The sequence below is a fragment of the Xyrauchen texanus genome, chromosome 36, assembly GCF_025860055.1.
Source record: "Xyrauchen texanus isolate HMW12.3.18 chromosome 36, RBS_HiC_50CHRs, whole genome shotgun sequence".
In the NCBI taxonomy this organism is placed as follows: Eukaryota; Metazoa; Chordata; class Actinopteri; order Cypriniformes; family Catostomidae; genus Xyrauchen; species Xyrauchen texanus.
This window is the reverse complement of record NC_068311.1, coordinates 20,767,179-20,783,238: the sequence shown is the minus strand read 5'-3', so window position 1 is coordinate 20,783,238 and position 16,060 is coordinate 20,767,179. Positions and strand designations below refer to the sequence as shown.

The following is a 16,060-nucleotide window of genomic DNA, read 5'->3' as shown; positions in this document are numbered from 1 at the left end:
AGGACAAAATCCCTTTTTGGATATTAAGTGGCATACAAAATGTTTTCTTTTAGCGGTAGGGTAAGGGTTTGAGTCTGTCTATAGTATTTACTGTATAATTAGCTTTATATAATGCTCTAGATAGCTAAACTAAATGTGTGTATGTGTGTACTCAAATGCCAGTCTATCTACATTCTGAACTTAAATGCAAAATGTCATGGCTTTGTTTTGTTAATGTGCTTCTGTGGTCTGAGAGGCAAATCATACCTCATGAGATTTTGCTGGCTGACTAATAACCCTTTTTCACTCTTATCCAAAATAAACTGGTGAATTTAATATCATGAATGCATCTAATAAACATGAACATAATTATTTTAAAATGCTGTCTCTTAGCAAGGGGCCCCTTACTACAGTATATTAGCAACAACACTAAAACTAGGTAAGAATGTGCATTTAGGGAAATACTGTGCCCTGTTTATGAACTCTCTCTCTCTCTCTCTCTCTCTCTCTCTCTCTCTCTCTCTCTCTCTGAGCTGTAGGTACTCCTTTATCTTTATCTTCTTTATCCTTAGAATTGTCATGGTTTGCCTTTGTTCTTTGGGCATTCAGTCTCGTATCTATCAGGCAGGCCATTAGGAGGTGTAAGGAAGTACAATGCAAACTGAATGAGATGAGGGAACACCCCACCCCATGCGCCCACCTGCCACTGAGATGTGTGCATGACGGGGGTTTCAGCTAATATTGGGGCAATAAAATGCAAAGGACGAGAAAAAAAGGGGCTTGGTGGCTGACAGGGTGGAGGGAGTAATAATAGAGGGAGAGAGAAAGAGAGATGCAAATGATTTAGTTCATCTTTAGATGCACCCGATTCACGCTATTAGTGATCAGGCTTTGGTGGAGATTCTCCTGTTCTGTCAAACAGCCTTTACATGTAGATTTGAATTTATTTAACTAATTTGATAAATGAAATGTAAACAATTATTAAGTTTCTAGATTTGTGTATTCTTTGGCATACAGCTATATGTCTGCAAGTTTTAAAATGCATATCAAGGAGGCCTGGGTACTTCAGCGAGTATTGCGGCTGACTACCACCCCTGGAGTTGTGAGTTTGAATCCAGAGTGTGCGGAGTGACTCCAGCCAGGTCTTCTAAGCAACCAAATTGGCCCAGTTGCTAGGGAGGGTAGAGTCACATGGGGTAACCTTCTCGTGGTCGCAATTAGGTGTTCTCACTCTCAATGTGTGGTAAGTTGTGACCTCCGTGAAGTTGGCACCCCATATAAATAAATAATCACCAAAACTATTCCATTAGTTTGTGCTGATTTGTGCCACAAAAATGAACGTTTGTGCTGGTTTGGTGTTTGAGATATTAAGCATTATTTTTTGGGATGTGTGACGTCACACTCCACCCCATCTCGCTCAAATCGATCCAAATTGGTCGTTTGTGCATGGTTTGTTCTGGTTTGTGCCAATAAAACAAACGTAACTATTTCCCTTCCTTACATATTGCAAAAAAAAATTCGGGGGCTGTGACATCATTCTCCACCCCATGTTGTCTAAATCACTCCAAACCGGTGTCATTCGTTTGTGCTCGATTTGTGCCGGTTTGTGCCGTTAAAAGTAACACTTTATCTATTTCCATTCCTTAGAAATAACAAATATGATTCGGGACTGTGATGTCACTTTCCACCCCATGTCGTCCAAATCGCTCTTGTCCTCTGCCACCCGGATTGAGGTGAGTAACTGCGCCACCACAAGGACCTACTAAGAAGAGGGAATTGGGCATTCCAAATTGGGAGAAAAAGGGGATAAAATAATGCATATCAAGACAGGTGAAAAATGCACTTGAAAAAATTTTTTTGCGCTTGTTGAAATACTGAAGAGATTATTGACTGCTTTTTAAAATAAAACCCAGACTTGTTGAGCAGCTTAATGTATCAGTGTAAAAGAGACAAACTTTGAGTTAGCTACAAGCAAGGAGATGCTGTTACCATGCTATAAAGCTTGTGTTTTCCTGAATATTCTATCGACTTTTTGAGTAAATTTCTACATGCATTTCCATGCAGTTCTCCATGGATATAAATTGGTTTTGCCTTTCAAATGATCCCAACACAGCCTGTTTAATTTTAGCCTGATCTTACCTTAAGAAAATGATACTGTACTAAAGTAGATCACAAAACAAGATAGGATGAGTGTTATCAAGTGTCTAGTTGGTTAAATTAGTTTATATTTTCTAAGGCACAAAATAGGGGAGGAGCTTAAGGACAGACCTATAACCGATCATCACAGCTTCAACAGACTGAAGAAAGAAGAGTTAAAAGAGACACGTGGAGAACAACCCCGAAGTTTGAATTGAATTACGAGCTGTAAGAGCTGTAAACCACAGAATATTATCCAGTATATATTCTAACGCAAGGATAATATTTCACAAGATTTGTAGCAACTGAGTGCAACAACACAATTCCTGACTGCCAAAGGATGCATTGGAGCGCTTTGTTAACGTGTGTACTCACCTTATCCCTGATGAAGCAAGGTAACGTGTAGATTCGAATTTTTGAATTTTAGAACATTCGATTAAGTCATGTTAGAATGTTTCTGTTTACATTTAGATGAATAAAGGTAACACGAAACTTTTTTAATTTTAGAGAGTTTTAAAACGTTATTTGAGAATGTCTCTGTTTAAATTGTTTTAAATGAAATTTGTCAGGAAGAGAAGATAACAAATTGCAGGGCTATTTTAACTGGTTTTATATGAACTGTAGTAGCTCCAGTAGCCTACTGCGTTATAGACAGTGATCGGAAATGTTATGGTGGGTCATAACTCTTTTTAAAGGCAATTTGCTGTTTTATCAAACAAAAATGCTTAAAACGTTTTTTTACCTTTTGCATTTAAATTATACATTGAAGAAATGCGTGCCAGAATGATTAGACTTTGGACCTTATTTCAAAGGACTGCTTTCATAGAATCATTATTTACAGACTTTAACAGGAACAAAATACAAATAAACTATGATCTGCTCCGAAACTTTCTTTAAAAAGCAACATATATTTCAATCTAAACTTACATAGTAGATATATTTGTGTGCCCCCGCCCCCTCTACCTTCTTTTACTTGCACCTGTTCCGTTCCTGTAAAAAAACAACGCATGCATCAATGTGTTAGGTAGACTATTTAGCACAAATTGTTAAACCAGCAGTTAATAATTCATATGAACTTTTTTGTTTGTGCCTCTCTTGTATTATCTCTTTGCGTGTGTTGGAAGATGCGAAAGACATATGGGGACGTTTACGTCCGGTAAAAATGAAATATGAAACATGTTATTATAAGGCACCGTGAGCCAAATTCCGTCTGTCAATAGAAGTTTAAAGCGAAACATTTGCCTTTTGGGCAGGAAGAACGACGATGACATGATATTGTGTCGCGCGCTGAGTAATTGTTTTTGGTTGGAACAAACTTCAACGTGTTGTGGCGGTTATCTCCTGCCATCAGTTATGAGAAAGAAAGATACAACTGTGATTATTTATACAAGTGCTAAATGAGTTTGAACTTATACAGATCTCCTAATTCTAGTAGGAGTGAGTCTGTGTTTAAGGTTTTGGTACAAATTCTGCTTCGATAGAGATCTGTAACTAGTTTCTCCTCAAATTTCACTTAGTTGGTCATTCTATGGGTCTTAACTCTGTTTGAGTGGGTATTTGAGTTAGTCTTAGTAAGGCTTTTTCATTTATGTCTATGACTGTTTGTCTAATAGATAAGGGTTTGAGAGCCAAACTGAGTTTTTCAACTAATAGTAGATAGTGAAGCATCTGTTTTTTGTTCTCACAGCACTCTCACCACCCCTCCCCCCAATAGCCCCCTCAACCACACCATGTCATACCCAGTATCACTAGTTTAGCTGGTGGGGTTCTGTCACTTTGCTGCGCAATTTTAATCTTTTTTTTTCTTCTGAGAAATCTGCCCATCTGGAAAAACATTGCTTTGAGAACAAATATTGGTTTAAATGTTGGACAGAGTTGGTCATTCAGTTTTAAGACACACTTACTGTAATCATATTGAGAATTTTTTTTTTTACAATAGATCTAGTTTGCATATTCTCATTCGTCATCGTAAATGTTTGACTCGTATTGTGTTCTTGCGTACCCCACTTATTATATAAATGATAGATCTATTTTTGAATCTCATTTTGAATTTCTATCTCAATTACTTATTTGAAATTCCTATCCCAAGTAAATCTGGACCATGGAAGTACATTTTATATAAAGACAAATGGAAAAGCACTCAAAGTTATGTTGTATTCATGTTTTAATAATGTCCTTTTAGACAGAGTTTCTCAAATTACCTGTCTGCCCCTATTGCACAGTCTAAACAAATGCATTTTGTAGTTCCATTCAAAAGAAAGCAAATATAACACAACAAAAGAGTGTTTGGTTAGATTAGAAAAATTGAGGGTGATTCGCCAAGGACTCATCAACCCTAGCATATTTTAGGTTTTTCCCTCATTGAAAGCACTATTGTGTCTTGAATTCTCTTCTCCTCCAGAGCAGAGTATCTCTATTCTTCAGTGTAACCTTCATAAGAACCAGTTTATCTGTCATCAGGGAAGACAACAGAGCAATTGTCTTGTGTTAAAAGGGAGGGAGACACATTGTTTTACAACAGGGCAGGCATGTGTGTGCTTAGCAGTGGCGCTCTTGCATTGCCGAAATGCTTCCATTGAGATGCATAATGTCCCCCGTGGCTCTCTGTAACCTCCAGTGCACTTGCCTGGATCCACCCTGGTTTTCGGACAAAAAGTCAGTATTTTTGTCTGTTGTTAGTCAGTTTCTCTAAGACCTCCTCTGGACCCCTGCTGACTATATTGTTCGGCAGGTTTTCTTTAATTAATGCGTGTACGATTGCGACATCTCCCACGGACTCATCTCCATTTGTAATTAAATTCAAATGTATACTCCCCATCGAGAGGCCATTACTTGCCCTTCTCACAGGTTACATTTTGAATGGCTGCAGATCATACCTCTTTTCACTTCATACATTTTAAAAAGACCACTGAGACTAAAATATTGAGTCGAGCTACGTATTAGCAAATCCCATTTGAGGTTGCTGCGACTTGGTTTGCTTTGCAAATGCATGCATAACTATCACCTGTAAATCACCAACTTACTCAGTCTAAAACCTGCCCTGTTAAAAAAACAGCTGGTTGACTGGTCTTAGTTGTCTCCCAGCTTGGTTGGCTTTTAAGGGGGTTTTTGGGCATATTTGAGCTGGCTAAGCTGGGAGGCAAGCTTAAACCAGTCCAAATAGTTTTTGTAAGTGATTTTGGAAGATTTGTTGTTGTTGTTTTGTTATAGAGGTAGTTGGAATTGTTATTGTTTTTTTTTTTTCATAATAGCATGAACCAGCTGAAAGGAAGGACCTGAACTGTATATATGAACAACTGAAAGCTCTTAATCCAACACTGTGTGCAACAGGACTCAGGAAATGAAACCGGCTATTACAATAAAGCCACCTCCCCCCTTTACCGCCTTCAGCGTGTAGGGTGTACAATAAAGCCACCCCCCACCCCCCATTTCTGTCTCCGGGAACGAGGCCAGAGGCAGAATCTTAAATAATTTTTACTTCTCCTTTTCTGTTTTTTCTTCAAACATCCCTAAAGGAATAAATATGAACATTATTTTGTTATGTACTCACCCTCATGTTGTTACAAACCTGTTTGACTTTCTTGTGTGGAACCCAAAATGAGATGTTAAGTAGAATGTTAGTCTCAGTCACCCTTCACTTTCATTGAATGGAGAAATGCAAAAGATGCAATGAAAGTGGATGTGACTGAGGATAACATTATGCTTAACATCTTCTTTTTCGGTAATGCAAATTTATTGAAACATTTTTGATTTCTATTGCACAAAGCAGAAATGCTTAAATTATCTCAGCTGTTGAAAGACACATATTCCATGGTGTTCTCCTGTGCATAGACTATAGGTATTTTTCTCAAGGTGAATCAGTTAGATCACTATGTATGAAACATTTGACTCTTTGATGGTACTCTGCAAAAAATAATTTTCTGACCTAGCATTTTTGTCTTATTTTCCAGTAAAATTATCTAATCACCCTTAACAAGAAAAAATGACTTGAGAAGCAGAGATATTAAGTCTAGTTTTCAGAGAAATCAAAAAAATTTGGTGTGATCATGCTTAAAATAAGAAAACACTATTTGCCAATGGGCTAAGAAAAACGTACTTGTTTTCCCTTTGAATAAAGTTTTTTTTTCTTACCCCCATTGGCAAATAGTTTTTTCTTGTTATAAGCCAAATGTTATACTGGCCACTGTTTAAATAGTTTTACTGGAAAGCAAGGGTACTATGTTGAGCAGCAAAATAATGCAGGCTACCATACCTGTAATCTCATATATAGTCTCTTATAGGTTCATGATTTGCCACGGTTTTTTAGTATCCTTAGCTGAATGTTCTGATGTTAAGTCTTCAGCAATAGTCTTTATAACCTCAAAGTTTATACCTTGTAAACAAACATCCTGTGCATCTTGAGGTTTTCTCAGATTAACAATTGTATTGGCAACCATTATCCCCCTTAAACCCCATTATTTCCCCTACATCTTGAGTTTTTTTTAACATTAGTTTTTAACTCTGTTGTGTGACCAGGATTTGATATCCTTTGTGAACATTGTAGAGATCTTTAGTAGGTCAAAGATTTGTAAGTTTGTGTTCATAACGGTCTGTAATTAAGGTGAGATTAAGTTCTTGAAACAAACACAGTAGGAATCTGCTTTTTGTGCTTTTGCAGATAGTGTTTAGAGACAGTGTTAGTTTCTATGTGCAATGGTCTCTAAGATTTAATGTTTGAAATATTTGCCTAATAACATTATTATTTGTGATTTTCTTTTTTTTTTTACATTTGATTTCAACCATTTTTCTTTCTATTTATCATATTCATCAGTAATTCATTTTGAGCTTCCGGCTCAAACCTGCCTAAAAATAAACCTGCACATCGTTGGGAATCAAGTTCTTAGCCTAACTTTTGACATGATTACTTTGAAGTCTAGCTTCTGAAAAGGGGAATAAGCTCGTATTTAGTTGTCTTTCTATTGTGGGAACTTAGATGTCATCTACTTTGAGCTGGCAAGCCTACACAAGTCAGAGTAAACCACAGCCACACCTGTCCCAGGTGTCTGTGCTCTCTGGTGGCATGAGAGGTGGCTGGTGACTGTGTCATCAAGAGCTCCATGTTTTAACTAGGGGAGGTCAAAGAGCATTGGAGTTCAACTGGGTATTCCAGTCTGCACTTCCTGGACAAGGGATGTGGGTCATTCATTGAAGTTATACTTTTACAAAATAATAAACTAGGTGGTGATTTTGACTGCCTAAAGAAGGACAGTCTAGTTTAATCACTTCTCTCAATGTAGGGAGAAAAGTCTCTGCTCTGGTAGTTAATCAACAAACTCCATCTGAGACACTTTAAATGTGTTTTTTATATTTGTAAAAATACATTTAAAACAAACTGACAAATGCATTTGTAAATGGGGTATTTCTACAATAGCACTGGTATCCAAAAACATTTGCATTTGTATAATGCTGCATCCATAACATTGGTTGCCAATGTGAAGTCCGAGATCATGCCATATCAGCCAGGGAAAAAAGTCTATTTAGTGCTAAATGTTATTTTTATGGAGTACTTAACCATCCATAATTCCTCCATAGTCTTCCATTGTATGAACTGCATTCAGGCTGTTTTTAGGTAGCTTTTCAGGTGGCTTTCAGCAGATGTAGACCCCCCAGGCTACAGGGATCAAGAAGTAAAAGACCATTATGGACCTTGTGACCTCTTTTACAGACCTGGCCATGTCCTGAACTACACAGGAATGTGACAATCATAGTGCAGACTAGTGGTCGAACGATATGGGTTTTTAATGGCCAATACCAATATCCAGAGAGCAGGGTGGCGAAAGGCAGATACAATGCCAATATAACACAATTTAATATTGTAAATAACAAACATAAAATTCCATAAAATAAACCCTTATATAGCACTATATTTACAAAATTTGACACAAAACAAAAAACATTAGATATTATTTTAAATGGTAGATTGCAGTTTCTTTAGATTTCGGTTTAGTCATCAAATTTGAGTAATTTATTTGCACATGAAGAAAAATGTTATATATTAGGAAGAAGGAAATAGCAGTACACACAGTAGTCCAGCAACCATGAATGGCATGTGCATATTAACAATTGTATTTTCCATAGTATAACCATAGAATATATGCTTTAGAGGTAAATAAATGAGCGCCCCACAGTATGCTGGATCTGCTGAAGTTGTGTGAGTGTGGGTTATTACATCTGTTTAAATGAGATATGTGCATATTTGCAGGCAATATATGATATTAGTTTAATTGATATTTGCCATTTTATCTTTATACAAGACAGTTAAAAGTTACAGGCAACTGTTGAGGAGAGAGAGGGAAAATTAAACAGGTGAGCACTTTAATATTATTAGCTCAAACGCATCTGGCACGGCTCTAATATGCAACGTTTAAATTACACTGTGTTGCACACTGGTCTATTATTGTAATAACATGATGGCACGTAACAAGAAAACTAACTGCCAAGGCTGATAAATCGACTGATATTCTGACTTTTTTCATTATCTGCATAGACCAATTTATTGGCCTCTGCAAAATATCGACCACAAAGCAAGAGATCTGGCTCATTAGCAGTGACATTCAGAAGCTTTTATGACTGAGAGTTTTAAAGATAACAGAATTCATTTGATTTTGAGATCTCAGATAGAAAAAATCTTGAGGTAGCTGTACTCCCAAAGTTCTGCAGTTTTTTTTGTTTGGTTTTTTACTTTCTGCCTAGGGTAGCTAACTGTTGTGCTGCACATACCCACCAGCCATGCTTTCTGAAATCAATATTTTCTCTGCTTTTGTTTACACAGATAAATGTGGTCTATATATATGGGGCCGAATTGTTATGGGACCTTACACAAAATGGGAGGGGCCTGTTTCAAAGCAGAGTGAAGAGAAAGAGCTTATTTAACTCTTAAAACAAGCTAGCTGACCTCTGTGTTTTGGCACCAAATTTGATTGGTATCTCAGTGCCTGAAAGCAAACGCTGATGTTATGAACACAAGGGGCCCTGCGGGACCCAGTGGAATGCTACTGCCAATGACCCAGAGGCATCTGGTAGCTGGGAGACTGGTTTGTGGAAGAGATAAAGGCGCAGTGGCTATCTATTCAAAACATAAGACACCTCACTGTCTGATGAAATGGTTTAATATATATATATATATATATATATATGTTCAACAGGATGACTTTGATGTTTGGAATGTTGTTAATCAAAGACCACACAAAACCTCTGTGCCGTCTAATTGCTCAAACATAAATTGTCAATCTCTTTGACTCCCACAGCAAACTCTTAATTTTATATACTGTATAAAAGTACATAAATTGTTAAGATCTGAAGTCAAGTCTCTATGACTCCTATAACAAACTCTGTAGTTTAGTTTTACAAGTACACAAGTTGTGAGGATCTGAAGTCAAGACTCTTTGACTCCCACAACAAACTCTGTAGTTTTAAATGTAAAAGTACACAAATTGTGAAGATCTTAAGTCAAGACTCTTTGATTGCCACAGCATACAACATACATATACAGAAGTTGTAAATTAAAAAGTGTTTTAATTTTCAAAGGGTATAGAAGACATCAAAGGGGCTCTTTGAACAGGACACATTCTTGTGCTAAAAACAGTTTAGATGGAGTGTAATAGAATTAAACAGAAGGAGTTTTTATTGGTGCATTAGCTCCCATGTCCTATTAATAATATAAACACTCAATACGCTTGTATATATGTTATTATACTCATCCCACACCCAGATTAATCTGATTGGTCCAACTGACACTGAATCCTTTGCACTGTGTTTGAGAACTTGGTTCATTGCACTAGACCCTAAAATAACAGCGAGATGTAATGACCAAAAACTGTCTAGCGCATGTTAACATAGACTGACAATGCAAAAAATAGCACAGAGAGACACACACATAAATGCATCATGTGTGAACTGTCACTAAGTACATTCACAAAAGGAACTTGGTTAAGTGATAACCCAGATGAACTTGGCACCTTGCAGCAATAGTTTTGACCTAAATTTGTTTAATGTTCTGAGTCATAACGTAGATGATGTAATCTGAGTTTCTGCAGTAACAGCAGAATGAACAGTCAGTCATAATTCTGAGCTCATAAATAGCATTCAGGGTTAATGGACCACAGCGGAAGCTTCTTTACTATATTTTGTTAATAGTTCTCCATTTTAGTTTAATAGCTGCTCACAAATGGGATCTGCCTCTGCGAATCCTCTGGGCCAGTATTGAACCTGCCATGATCTGCACGTCAGACCCAGTCATTCTTTAAGGCCCCTGGGGGCCCCTGCAATGAAATACATAATTTAGAACTTAATGGATGTGATCTATGAGTGCACTTATCATTTATTAGATGAACCTTCTTGATGAGTTTTGTTTTGCGAGAAATTTCAGGCCTGTCTTAGACTAAATTTATGGCATTTTCAAGGGAGCCTAATGGCTCTTGCATGAGTAAAGGAGATTCAGTGTAATAAGGCTGACTCCAAATCAATTCCTGGGTTGTCTTTGTCTCCTGGATATGGTGGCAAACTGTACAAAATTAAACCACTCCCTGTGTGGTTTAATATACAGACAATCACTGAACTGACTCATCCTCGTGTTAATGGTTTGCTAACATTCTCTCATCCTATGAGAGCTGTTCTGAACCTCTTTGTATATCACTTCCTTGAGCCCTCTATGAGATTCATAGGTTTGGTGCTAAATATAATTTTTTTTATATAGATGTTAGATTTTTTTGTGTACTATCCCTAAAATATATCCTGCATTAATTACATAGAATCTTTTGAATGTGATTAACAATCACAGAAATTAACGTGTTAAATTTCCCAGCCTTCATTGATATATACAGTGCATCCGGAAATTATTCACAGCACGTCACGTGTTCCAATTTTTTTTATGTTACAGCCTTATTCCAAAATGGATTAAATTAATTATTTTCCTCAAAATTCTACAAACAATACCCCATAATAACAACATGAAAGAAGTTTGTTTGAAATCTTTGCACATTTATTTAAAATTAAAAATTAAAATAATCACATGTACGTAAGTATTCACAGCCTTTGCTCAAAACTTTGTTGAAGCATTTTGGCACCAATTACAGCCTCATGTATTTTTGTGTATGATGCTACAAGCTTGGCACACCTATTTTTGGGCAGTTTCTCCCATTCTTCTTTGCAGGACCTCTCAATCTCCATCAGGTTGGATGAGGAGCGTCGGTGCACAGCCATTTTCAGATCTCTCCAGAGATGTTCAATCAGGTTCAAGTCTGGGCTCTGGCCACTCTGGGCCACTCAAGGACATTCACAGAGTTGTCCCGTAGCCCCTCCTTTGTTATCTAGGCTGTGTGCTTAGAGTCATTGTCCTGTTTGAAGATGAACCTTCACCCCAGTCTGAGGTCCAGAGCACTCTGGAGCAGGTTTTCCATCAAGGATGTCTCTGTACATTGCTGCATTCATCTTTCCCTCGATCCTGACTAGTCTCCCAGTTCCTGCCGCTGAAAAACATCCCCACATCATGATGCTGCCACCATCATGCTTCACTGTAGGGATGGTATTGGCCAGGTGATGAGTGGTGCCTGGTTTCCTCCAGACATGACGCTTGCCATTCAGGACAAAGTGTTCATCAGACCAGAGAATTTTGTTTCTCATGGTCTGAGAGTCCTTCAGGTGCCTTTTGGCAAACTCCAGGTGGGATGTCATGTGCCTTTAACTGAGGAGTGGCTTCCGTCTGGCCACTCTACCATACAGGCCTGATTGGTGGAGTGCTGCAGAGATGGTTGTTCTTCTGGAAGGTTCTCTTCTCTCCACAGAGAAATGCTAGAGCTCTGTCAGTGTGACTATCGGGTTCTTGGTCACCTTCCTGACTAAATCCCTTCTTCCCCGATCGCTCAGTTTGGTCAGCTCTAGGAAGAGTTCTGGTGCTTCCAAACTTCATCCATTTAAGGATGATGGAGGCCACTGTACTCATTGGGACCTTCAATGCTGCAGAATATTTTCTGTACCCTTCCCCAGATCTGTGCCACGATACAATTCTGTTTTGGAGGTCCACAGACAATTCCTTGGACTTCATGGCTTGGTTTGTGCTCTGACATGCACTGTTAACTGTGGGACCTTATATAGACAGGTGTGTGCCTTTCCAAATCATGTCCATTCAACTGAATTTATCACAGGTGGACTCCAATCAAGTTGTAGAAACATCTCAAGGATGATCAGTGAAACAGGACGCACCTGAGCTCAATTTTGAGTGTCATGGCAAAGGCTGTGAATACTTATGTACATGTGATTTGTTTTTGTTTTTTAATAAATTTGCAAAGATTTCAAACAAACTTTTTTCACAATGTCATTATGGGGTATTGTTTTTAGAATTTGAATTAATTTAATCCATTTTGGAATAAGGCTGTAACATAACAAAATGTGGAAAAAGTGAAGTGCTGTGAATACTTTCCGGATGCACTGTATATCATTATAATTCTGCTAGCATGAATATTTACTATTTGGTTTGGATTAACATCCAAGTAAACACTCCATAAGTTGCAGAATAAGGACTGAAAGGATCTGGTATTTCCTTTTTGTAAAGGAACCAGGACAGAAAGCTGTTTTATGACGGGCCTGTACAGGTAAATTAGCAGAACCATTTTCCCTGTGTGCAAGGAGACAGAGCTTCATCATTGAACCTACTTGAGTGACCAAAGGCTGCAGGAAGGACTTTGAGTGCATTCAGTTCTTTTCCAGTGGTCTCAAATGGCCCTATTTAACCTGTTGGCCTGTGCTGAAAAGTGTTTTCTATTGTGTTTTTTACTTCTCTGGACATGAGAAGAGGCTTTGATATGGTGAAATGTGTACAGATGGATTTCTGGTTTATGCATATAAAACAATAGGCTATATGAGAATTAAAGCAGTATTGCCAGAGTCGGTAAGATGATGTTTGGTTCTTCCACTGGTATGTTATTTTACATCATGTCACAAACTGCCACAGGTTTCCTTAACTACATGTTTAAATCCTAAATAGTGAGATATCTGACAGGTTCAATAATATTTTACATTTCATCACAAGGTTCTGTGGAATTATGTGAAATAGACGTGGTTTTGATAATCCAAATTCTTGTAATCTCTTATACCTTTTATCAGGTGTTATCTTCAGAATTTGAGTTGTATGTAGTTGTGACACAAAACCAGTTTTACTGGCTTTGCTGTTTGTATACAAATTGGATTCTGAATCAACTGCATTATTTAGTGTGGTCACTGTATGTGAGTGAAATACAAAATTTTTTACTTGTTGAACATGTGTGCTTGGCTCTATTTGAATATTCAAACTTTTAGACTGCTTTGCCTGGAAACCAAACAAAATTAATGTGATTCAAATAATATTCAAATTTTAAGGTTTATACTTAAAAGCACAATTGTGAAGTACAGTATCAGAGGTCAGCCCAAAGTCTTGATTTCAGTGACACAATTCAAAATTTTACCTAAAACCTTATGATGATGAAAACTGGTGTTCAGACCATATGTGAATGTTCACTTTAAGGCTTTTTCTGACTACTCTGTATCTCTTGCTACTTCACGGCATATATATTAACTGTGACTGTTTTTTTATTGTATATTTTAGTGAGCTGCTCGGAAATTGTCAATGGCAAATATGGAGAGACTGTTGAAATCCCATGCAAGAATGGACGTGACAATCCACAGGCTGTCATTATGGCCAAATGGAAATATGTAAGTTTGAGGCTCACTACTGGTACTTTTTTTTTTTTTTTTTTTTATAGTTGTATTTTAGTGAATCTAAAGGTACAGTTTTTCATATCACCAAATGGAATTGCAAAAATAATTACTGGTATCCCAAACATTCCTACTTCCCTAGTCAATTCCCTGCTAAACAGCCAATTGCAAATAGCCCCACCCCAAACTCACACCATTGGCTGAGCCAGAGCTATGAGCTATGCCGCTCAAACAGGATGATGTTTTAAAAACACCTCAGAGCCACAGTGTTTACACTTTTTGTGGTATTCAACCTACGAATGGCTTACTTATGGTTGTCTTTGGTAAACTGCTACTTTAAACATTACTTTTTTGTTTGTTTACTAGGGCAGTGGCAACATACTGGTGAAACAGGCGGGTCAGAATGCCAGTCTTCTAGAGGATGTGAAGTACAAAAACAGAGCCAGTATTAAAGAGGACTTCAGTCTTGTCATCACTCAAGTGACAATGGATGATCAGAAAACATTCACTTGCATGGTGGTGGTAGGCGAAGACATTTTGGAAAACACTGTTCAACTGCTGATTTACAGTAAGTCTAAAATAGCTGTGACCAAAAACCTGGAATATTTTTATTTTTTCTGATGATAAGTTCTAATAAACAAATGTAATTGTTAAGGATTAAATAAAAGGATGCATTTATCTATTACACCACTAGAAAAAAAATTCTCTCTCTTCAGAGGCTCCTTCGCAACCTAAGATTACAAAGGAAGCAACTGTGATGGAGATTGGCAAACTAACTACGGTGGGTTTTGGGATTTGAATTCTGCAAATAAACAATTATTTGTATATATACAGTCTAATATATTCTATTATTAAAGGAATAGCTCACCCAAAAACAAAAATTCTGAAATATTTTACTCACCCTCAGGTTGTTCCAAACCTTGTCTTTCTTTCTTGTACAGAACACAAAAGGGCCATCTTTTCATTACAGTGGGCATTAAAGGGATAGGTCACCCAACATTTTCTCATAATTTACAAACCCTAATGCAATCTCAGATGTGTATGACTTTCTTCTGCAGAACACAAACATTTTTAGGAGAATTTCTCAGCTCTGTAGGTCCATACAATGCAAGTGAATGGTGACCAAAATTTTGAAGCTCCAAAAATCACATAATGGCCGCATAAAAGTAATCCATATGACTCGAGTGGTTAAATTAATGTCTTCTAAAGCGATCCAGTCGGTTTTGGGTGAGAACAGACCAAAATGTAACGATTAAACTTTCCTAGTATTTGATGCATGTGTAAGATGGCACTAGGAAGTGTATTCAAGAGTGAAATAATCATCGCCTTGGAGGCAGCTAAGATTTATAGTGAAAAATTAGTTATATTTTGGTCTGTTCTCACCCAAAATCGATTGAATCGCTTCAGAAGACATGGATTAAACCACTGGAGCCTAATTGATTGCTTTTATGCTGCATGTATGTGCTATTTGGAGCTTCAAATTTTTGGACTCCATTCACTTGCATTGTTTGGAACTACAGAGCTGAAAGATTCTTTTAAAAATCTTTGTTTGTATCCCTGATGTCACGAGTTAGAATTCAGGGTGTGCGGAGTGTCTCAAGCCAGGTCTCCTAAGCAACCAAATTTACCCGGTTGATAGGGAGGGTAGAGTCACATGGGGTAACTTCCTTGTGGTCGTCATTAGGGGTTCTCGCTCTCAATGGGGTGCGTGGTAAGTTGTGCATGGGTCACAGAGAGTAGTATGAGTCTCCACATGCTGTGAGTCTCTGCGGTGTCATGCACAACAAGCCACATGATAAGATGGGTGGACTGACAGTCTCAGAAGCGGAGGCAATTGAGACTTGTCCTCCACCACCTGGAATGAGGTGAGTAACCCGCCACTACAAAAACCTAGTAGTGGGAATTGGGCATTCCATATTGGGGAGAAAATGGAAAAAATATATATATTTGTTTGTGTTCAGCAGAAGAAAGAAAGTCATACACATCTGGGATGGCATGATGGTGAGTAAATTATGAGAGAATTTTCATTTTTGAATCTTTTTAAATCTTAAGAACCTAAAAGGTTCATCAAGGTAGTCCATGCGATTCGTGCATCATATTCCCGGTGTTCTAATGGCATTCGACAGGTTTTGGTGAGAAACAACAGAAAATGTAAGTAATTTTTCTTTGAAAAGCATTCATGGGTGCTATGAGAGAAAGTCATTCACAGTAGAACACG

General features: G+C 37.6%; 1 protein-coding gene across 3 annotated transcripts in view; it reads left to right on the top strand.

Moving 5' to 3' along the window:
• Nucleotides 1–2,280: 2,280 nt before the first annotated feature.
• alcamb (activated leukocyte cell adhesion molecule b) overlaps nucleotides 2,281–16,060 on the top strand; it is a 35,430-nt gene continuing 21,650 nt past the window's right edge. For all 3 annotated transcript variants that reach the window (XM_052106540.1, XM_052106539.1, XM_052106538.1), the window contains exons 1-4: nucleotides 2,281–2,510; nucleotides 13,733–13,839; nucleotides 14,209–14,410; nucleotides 14,559–14,623. In XM_052106540.1, coding sequence (XP_051962500.1) covers nucleotides 2,456–2,510; nucleotides 13,733–13,839; nucleotides 14,209–14,410; nucleotides 14,559–14,623 — 429 coding nt within the window. In that variant the 5' untranslated portion in view covers nucleotides 2,281–2,455. The remainder of the gene's footprint in view (nucleotides 2,511–13,732; nucleotides 13,840–14,208; nucleotides 14,411–14,558; nucleotides 14,624–16,060) is intronic.